We start from the raw sequence: 9,281 nt of genomic DNA on the forward strand, positions 1-9,281 counted from the left end.
GGGTATTTTTGTCTTTTAATCTACAAAAGGCCATTTTGATGATTGACAATTTTTTTTGACTAAAGTGGTGAAGTGGCACTTTGACATTGCTTTACTTAAAAGTACCCCGAACCAACGCACAAAGTTATTACCTTCAGGTTCCAATGTGCCTCTTTTTAACTTAGTTACGACCCACTATACAATTTCCAGTGCAACTTCAAGCTCAATTTTGCTCTATATATGTAATGCGATGTAAATTTGGCGCTATTATTTTTTCAAACATTTAACGGTTAAATTGATGTCAATTACAAACTAATTGAATTGTCGATGGATATTTTGGGATGTTTTCCTGTTCTTTCCTTTTGGAGACGTTCAAATGGGTATCATTGTTATAGGAATCTGCTTAAATGGAATCCTGATAGTATTTAGAAATCAAATTTAACGTTCTTATTTTCTAGTATTCTCGTTTCTTTTTACTTGTTCTACAGTTACTTTTAAGTGTAGGGAATGGAAAAATGTTTCTTGGGTGGTGGTAGTTGTCCTGGTACAATTCTTGATTATTAAAAAAAGGTTGAACCCCAACCTTGAGGGCTCCCATCGTCCCGCTCCTAGAACTTTGTGAGAGAGGTAAATAGCGGGATGTGTCCAAGTAGGCCAAGGAACAAGAGCTGCCTGTACACTGCGATTACAAGGAGTCCAATTCCATATCTTAGAAATCGAACCCCCACACTGCGACTGTCAGCAAGGGGTGAAATAACCTCACTCATGTCCTTTGCACCACTGGACCGTGCCCCGGGGGCACAATTCCTGATTATTTCATGAAGGGTTGGCTCTCGTGCTACTCTTGTTATTTAATTTATTTTGTGCCGTATGGTTCAGAAATGTTAACAATATAAAATCAACTTCTCAACTCTTTGCCTGATGTCTGGTCGTTTCTGGAACTGCGTCTTTGTTTGATTGCATATTTTCACCTTTCGTATTGTAATGAATAAATAAATAGCAAATGCACTTCCGTACACAAGCTAGTTTGGCAAATAGAGCTTTATGCACATATTGATAGTGTGTTTCTAGTTAGATATTGTTTATCTTCTAGCTAATTGCTGCTGTGTCAGCTTTGAGTTCAATGTGTATGTCTAAAAACTTAGGTCCTTGTTATTGCTCGCCCTTCTTCCCATCCATTTCACATAAAATTAATGGTAGTCTTTGTTGTTCTGTTGTTTCTATTATTTGTTCCATTTGCGAGTGTTTAGTCACTTTACTATCTTAGAGGAGCCATATATGAGTTTTAAAGTTATTCATGTAACTGATGCAGATAGTATTCTGCTGATATCAAGTCCATGTCATGGAAATATCATATGAGGCTTCTTCCAAGAAACCAAAAAGGTTGACTTCTGTCATATGGAATCATTTTGAAAGAGTTGGAAAAGCAGACACGTGCTCTTTTATTTGTGTCCACTACAAAAAGAAATGAATCGGATCTAGTAAAAGTGGTACAATGCATCTTAAGGAATCATTTAATCCGATGTCTGAAGAGATCAAATTATGATGTTTCTAAAATATTTACTATGAAGAAGAGGAGAAAAAGAAAGTACTGTTGGTGTCAAACAGTCAGCTATGAAGAGGGGGAAATAAAAGAAGAAATCATTAGTGCAGTGCCATATAGTTTTGTTCAAGAGCAAAAGAAAGAAGCAACCATTCAACCATGAATACAGGAGGTGCTAAATTTGATCAAGTTCGGATTCAGTTGGATCTTGCCCATATAATTATGTTACTTGGTTGTCCCTTATCCATGGTCGAGGATGTTGGATTCAAAATATTTGTGAAGAATCTGAAGCCCTCATTTGACATCATGAATAATAATGCTATTGAACTTGACTGCATGACCATATATGGTCAGGAGAAGCAGAAGGTATTTGAGATCATACATCATTTGGATGATAGAGTTAACCTTGCTGTTGGTATGGAGGTTTTGCCCGAAAATTCTGATTATATGTTGCCGACAGCGAATTATATTGATTTTGATTGGAGGCTTCAGAAGAAGACTCTTAACTTCATAAAACTGGATCTCACTCATACTAGTGACATACTTGCAGAAGTTATTATTAAATGTCTGAAGGACTGGGCTATTGACCGAAGGTTGCTTTTTATGACATTTGATGATTGTTCTGCCCATTACATTATGTTCTTCAGGATCAAGGACTGGCTATCTGAAAACAAACTTCTTTTGAGAAATGGTGAGTTGTTTGATGTATGCTGCGTGACCCAACTTTTGAAATCCATTTTTCAAGATGTAATGGAAACAGTTCGAAATGTGACCAATAAAATTTGAGAAAGTTTAAGGCACATTAGAAGTTCACAAGGAATCCAAGGAAAACTAAATGAGATTGCCCAACAAGTTGGAATCAATACTGCGAGAAGTTTAGTTCTTGACTGCCCAATGCAATGGAATTCAACATATGTGATGCTTGAAGCAGCATCAGAATAGAGGAGTGCTTTTTCTCTCCTGCAAGAGCATGATCCTGCCTACACTTATCTGATGTGGAGTGGGAATGGGTAAGTTAAATGTTACATGAAACTCCTTGTTGAGTATGCCATTGTTTTTGCTGGATCCAAACGTCCAACCTCCAATATTTATTTCCCGGAGATATGTGATATGCACATTCATTTAATTGAATGTGTAAGAACCCAGATGGTTTTCTTTGTTCTATGGCATTAAAGATGAAGAAGAACAAGTTTGACAAGTACTGGAGCAAATGCAGTTTGGTTTTGGCTGTAGCAGCAATCTTAGATCCTCGCTTCAAAATGAAATTAGTTGATTATTATTATCCCCAGATTTACGGATCACATGAAGGAAGTTTTTGATGGTATTAGGGAACTTTTCAACGAGTACTCTAGGGCTCAACTACATTGGATGAAGAATCAGCTCGGTCTGGAGGAAGCTTAGCCAGTACTATGGTAGTAGAAATGAACTTAAGGGCTTCAACAAGTTCTTATATGAAACCTCACAATATCAGAGCACGACATCGGATCTGGACAAGTATTTAGACGAACCCGCCTTTCCACGTAATAATGATTTCAGCGAAATAAATGCGTGGAAAGTTCACACCCCCAGGTATCCCATCCTATCTATGATGGCACGTGATGTTTTGGGTATTCCCATGTCTACTCTTGGAAAGGAGGTAGCATTTAGCAACAGAGGTAGAGTGCTTGACCATCATCGAAGTTCAGTCTGTCCAGATTTGAGAGAAGCTCTGATATGTGGCCAAGATGCCGTTATCTTCTCCATGGAGAGAGAGAGAGAGATAGAGAGAGAGAGACAGAGAGAGACAGAGAGAAGAAATAAGCAACAAATGGTCTGGGATTAAAATGCACTTGGATGCGTGAGGAAGAGAAATGCTATATACTGGCTATGGGCTGTTTAGATACTAGTTACAGAGAGAAATAGGAGATGGTTGGGAAGGTGACGCCGTGGGGCTCAGAATTATCCCAAAAATATATGTTGAAATGAGTTGCTTGATTCCCTCGTGTCACAGAAAAATCGCTCCATAAAGAGGAAAACAAAAATCAATTTCTATGTCTTACAGAGATCTAGATATCAAGATTGCAAAAATCATTGTCATTCCTGACTTATAGAACATTACACATTGAAAAATTCACATTAACTAACTGCTCCAATTAAGAAAAGCCGACACATGAAGGTTAAATTGAAGTTCTAATATAAGCAATAATAATATTTAGAAGCAACTGAAAATCTCTGAAAATGAAATGGAAGAAAATGTATAAAACACGCATCAAGGAAATATAAATGTATCTTTGTGAGTAGGAACAAACCTTCTCTAATAGAAACCATAGCCATAGGGGGGTTGTGGCCTCGTCAGCGGATGAAAATACCTGTATCGAGTGGGTAGCTGCTCTGGGTACCACCGCGGATAATAAGAGCTTCTAATAGGATACCAAGGATTTGGTCCACCGTAATGCCCAGGAAAATGATCCAACATGCTGGCACTACTTTCGTTTGCAGGCACACGATCAGTAATTTTTAGACTTCTTGGATGGATTTTGCAAAAATAATCCCTACAAACAAAATCTTTAACCTTGGGAGGTCCTTCATAAGCTTCGCATTTATGCTCATTATTTTCCTTTGTCTTGTGATAATTTCCATCTAAACAGTAGCAACAACTTTTAAGCGTTTTCTCCTTAAAATAATCCCTACAAACAAAATCTTTCACCTTGGGGGGTCCTTCATAAGCTTCGCATTTATGCTTATTATTTTCCTTTGTCTTGTGACAATTTTCATCTAAACAGCAGCAGCAACTTTTATGCATTTTCCCCTTAAAATAATCCCTACAAACAAAATCTTTCACCTTGGGGGGTTCTTCATAAGCTTCGCATTTATGCTTATTATTTTCCTTTGTCTTATGACAATTTCCATCTAAACAACAGCAGCAACTTTTATGCATTTTTCCCTTCCTACAAACAAAATCTTTAACCTTGGGGGGTCCTTCATAAGCTTCGCATTTATGCTCATTATTTTCCTTTGTCTTGTGACACTTTCCATCTAAACAGTAGCAGCAATTTTTATGCATTTTCCCGTTAAAATGATAGTTACTTTCGTTTTTTGAATCTCCATCTCCCATAGTTTTTGTGGTGTTTGGTTTTTTCTCCCCAACATTGTTTGTGTCGCAAAATACAACTTTTGCTTTTTTCCCTATCTCTACGTAAATAAGTTTTCTGAGGGTATCTGAATCCATTGTTCCTGAGATTGATAAAAGATTTTTTTCTGTATCTATGGCCAGTGAAGACACCCCTACTGCACACAAAGAATATATAATGAGCTAAAAATAGGAAAAAGAAAAAAAATGATGAGCAAAAATCATTATCCCTACTAGACTGTAATTACCTGTCAGTTTCAACAATGCTTTCTCTAGTTTCTTTGGACATTCTTCACAGCAATTGAGATTCACTTTCAGTACAATATTCTGGAAGAGATCAATCAAATGTTCAAACCAAACAAAAAATAGCAAATAGGGATTTCCCCCCTTTTTGGCGACTGTTGAGCTTGAAAATAAATCAAGATTTACTTTCTAAATATTAGAACATGAAATGATAATTCACCTTGTCAATATTTTCCATCACGATCTCTTCGACTTCTGCTATTCGCATTGCTCTTTACGCCTTGGCCTGATAAAGGCAACACAAGAGAGAATATGATCCCTCAAGCATTGTCCTAATAAAAAAGACTTATCACACCCAAATTTATAATCAAGCATGTTTCCAATGGATTATTATGTCATTTTAGAAATTTTTAATACACAAGATTTCTTCATGAGCAAAAAAACCTAGTAAAATTTTTCTTCGTAGCCCAAAAAACCCCAAAATTTACACTTAAGAAGGTAAATATCAAAGAAATAATAAGTTAGCATTAAAAATAGGGAAAAAATACACAAAAGTTCTAACTTCAATCTGGAAAAGTTAAGGCTTAATTAGTAATTATAGACACCCTAGCAATGAAATTCGTGGCTGCTGAAACCTGATGGTTTTTGTCGTAGTGATGAGATTGGATTAGATGGTTTAATATATTTGTATGGGATAATTTTGGAAGTAGAAAATAATTGGCCTTTCGTTGGAAGTTAATAGTATGAAAGATTTTGGTAGAAAGTAATTTAGTAGACAAAGTGGGTAGGAAAAATGAACTTTATTAGAATGACAATGACTTTTGCTTACAATGGCTTTTTAGGCTTAGATACAAATGAGAGACTCATATCTTATTTATAGACCATTGCTTACATATGATTACTTCTAGATAATTTTACACGTGTCTACAAACCTCACAAGCTTTCTTGATGCCCAAGTTTCTTTAGGGAATTCTAGATAATTTTGACTTTTATTAGTCTTGCTTGATATTCTTGCCAAGCAATTTTAGGATCTTCTAGAAAATTCCTAAAATATGCATCAACCATTAATACTCCTCCTTGATGCATATTTTGGTAACTCTAATCATTTCTCGTAGTATTTTGAACTTTGCTTGTGCGAGCGCCTTTGTAAATATCTCTATTAATTGTTCTTCAATCTTGCAATGTTTGAACTCTATCTCTTTATTTGCTTCAGCTTCTCTGATGAAATGGTACTTGATGCTAATGTGTTTGGTTCTGCTGTGGAATAAGAGATTCTTGGCCATTGCTATTGATGACTTGCTGCCGCAATAGATCTTTGTTGCTTCATTTTGTGGTTCTCCCATGTTTTCAAGTATACGTTTTAACTATATAGCTTGACTCGTTGCTATTGCAGCTGCAATATACTCTGCTTCAGCTGATGATTGTGCGACCATTGCCTGTTTCTTTGATGTCCAAGAGAATATTCTGGAGCCTAGTGTGAATGCGTAGCCTGATGTGCTCTTCATATCATCTATTGGTCCTGCCCAATCCCTATCAGTATACCCAAGTAGTCTTGAGTTAGACGTAGATCGATACCTTATTCCATAGTCTTTTGTTCCTTGGAGGTATCTTAGTATCCTCTTCACGGCTCCATAGTGAACTTGACTTGGATTTTGCATGAATCTTGAAAGTAGGCTGATTGCATACATTATGTCTGGCCTTGTAGCTGTGAGATAAAGCAAACTTCCAATTAAGCTTTGAAATTGTGAACTGTCTACTTTTGGAGTGCCATTTTCTTTTCTAAGTGATTTGTTGCTATCCAGAGGTGTTGTTACTGTTTTGCAACCTTCAATCTTGAACTTCTTTAATAGACTGGTGGTATACTTCTTTTGAGCAATGAAGATCCCATCTTCAAATTGAGCTATCTCGATCCCAAGAAAATAGTGCATTAATCCCAGATCAGTCGTCTCGAACGTTTTCATCATATCTTCCTTGAATTTCTTGATCATCTTCTCATCATTCTCTATATAGATGAGATCATCAACATATAAAGAGATTATAAGTGTACTACTTGTACCTTGATTTTTGATGTATAGAGTTGGTTCACTTTGGCTCCTCCTGAATCCTTACTCACTGAAGTAATTGTCTATTTTGCTATACCACGCTCGTGGAGCTTGTTTTAATCCGTATAGGGCTTTCTTTAGTTTGAGAACTTTATCTTCTTTTTCTCGTACCATGTACTCTTGAGGTTGCTCTATATAAATTTATTCTTCAAGATAGCCATTAAGAATGTTGATTTGACGTCTAGTTGGTAAATCTTCCACTTTTTCTGTGTAGCTAGTGCAATCAACGCCCTTATAGCGTCAAATCGTACAACTGGAGAAAATGTCTCAGTGTAGTCGATGCCAAAATGTTGTGAGTATCCTTTGGCGACTAGTCTTACTTTATGTTTTTGGATTGAGCCATCAGAATTGAGCTTTGTCTTATAGACCCACTTAACTCCTATGACTTCTTTGTCTTAAGGAAGATCTACAAGTTCTCAAGTGTTGTTTTTCTCTATCATTTTTATTTCTTCATCTATAGCATTTCTCCATTCTAGTTGTTTTGAAGCTGCTTCATAGCTTTCAGGTTCAACAATCATCAAGTTGCCGCTTTGATATATTTCCGATAATCTTTGTGTCTTTCTTGGTAATGATTTTGGTGAGTCAACTGGTTCTTCTATTGTTGCTTGCTGTGGGGACTCTGGTTGATTGTTTTCTTCAACGTCACCCTCCTGCTTTTCTGGTTGTGTAAGGATGCTGATAGCTTTTCTCTCGATTTGACAAGTCTCCCAGTTATAGGTGGCATCTTCATCAAACTGAACATCTCGACTTATAATCAGCTTTTTTGTTCTTAGGTTATATATTCGATAGCCTTTTGATTGAGTACTATAACCTAAGAAGATTCCTTTTTCTGTTTTTCATCTAGTTTACCTCTTTTCTCCTGTGGAATATGTGTGTAGTAGATGCAGTCAAAAACTCTGATATGCTCTGCTGATGGTTTTCGTCCGCTCCATGCATCCATTGGCATTTTGTCTTGCACAGCTTTAGTTGGACATCGATTTAGTAGGTAGACTGTAGTCCTTACTGCTTCTGCCTCGAAAGTTTTTTGAAAACTTTTCTCCATTAGCATAGCTCTAGTTGTCTCCATTACTATTCTATTATTTCTTTCTCGACACGCCATTTTGTTCAAGCACCTATTCAACTGTGAGTTGATGCTCCATTCCTTCATCTTCACAAAATTTGTTGAATTCATTTGATGTATATTCTTTGACTCTATCGCTTCTAATAGTTTTGATATTGCAACCACTTTGCTTTTCAACAAAGCTTTTAAACCTTTTAAAAATCTCAAATACTTGGGATTTTTCACGTAAGAAATATACCCATATCATTCTAGTGTAGTCATCAATGAAGAGAATGAAGCACCTATTTTGCTCATGTGATTGAGTACGCATCAGACCACATACATTTGTATGTATTAGCTCTAATAGCTTTTTAACTCTCCAAGATTTTTTGGATGGAAACGGTTGGCGATGTTGTTTTTCGAGCAAACATCCTTCGCAAACTGCATCAATCTTTTTTATGACTAGTAAGTCTCTCATCATGCTTTTTTGCTGCAGAATCTTCAACCTATGGAAGTGAAAATGTCCAAATCTTTTGTGCCACAATCATGACTCGCCCACTTGTGCCATAATTGCCGCACTTTTTTCATATCTCCATTGGATTGGAAAGTATCTGTTCTCACGTTTTTTAACTTTTGCAATTACAAGAGATTTATCTTTCTTGTCGTAGATCGTGGAAGAATCTTCTTCAAAGTGTAATGTATATCCTTTCTTCATCATTTGACCTACACTTAATAGATTTTGATCTATTGTAGGGACTAAGAGAACTTCATTGATATATCTCTTGCCCTTTTTAGTGTCAATAGTAATAATGCCTTTACCTGTTGCCTCTATAAAATTTCCATTGCCAATCTTGATTTTTGCCTTGATTTTATCAAGATTACAGAAAATACTTTCGTCTTTTGTAATACGATTACTGCAACCATTGTCTAGATATGATGTCTCAAGTTTGTCATGAGATGCATCCTTACTAGTGGCGTAAAATAAACTTCCTTCTTTATCTTTTTCTTCAGAGAAATTAGCTTGATGAATTTGTTTAGAATGACAAAATTTTTCGTCGTGACCAAATCTTTTATAGCGATGACATTGTGGTTTTCCTTTAAACCAACAATCCCTCTCCAAATGACTTTTTCTTTTACATATATCACATAAAGGATACTTGCCCTTTTTATCAAATTCTTTTCCTTGAGTTTCTTTATTCTAACAATTTTCTTTAAATTTTCTCCCACCTTCTTTAGATTTCTAAAATCGCATATTAACTTTAGATT

At 36.1% G+C, this 9,281-nt stretch overlaps 1 protein-coding gene across 1 annotated transcript; it reads right to left on the reverse strand.

Annotated features, from left to right (window-relative positions):
* Nucleotides 1–3,697: 3,697 nt before the first annotated feature.
* LOC111385675 lies at nucleotides 3,698–5,185 on the reverse strand. The gene is made up of 3 exons (XM_023010098.1): nucleotides 5,095–5,185; nucleotides 4,880–4,958; nucleotides 3,698–4,789 (listed from the first exon to the last, which is right to left on the reverse strand). The coding sequence occupies exons 1-3, from the start codon at nucleotides 5,140–5,142 to the stop codon at nucleotides 3,816–3,818; spliced, it is 1,101 nt and encodes a 366-aa protein (XP_022865866.1). The 5' UTR covers nucleotides 5,143–5,185; the 3' UTR covers nucleotides 3,698–3,815.
* Between the last annotated feature and the right edge of the window lie 4,096 nt (nucleotides 5,186–9,281).

Source organism: Olea europaea, unplaced genomic scaffold, assembly GCF_002742605.1.
Source record: "Olea europaea var. sylvestris unplaced genomic scaffold, O_europaea_v1 scaffold3250, whole genome shotgun sequence".
Lineage (NCBI taxonomy): Eukaryota > Viridiplantae > Streptophyta > Magnoliopsida > Lamiales > Oleaceae > Olea > Olea europaea.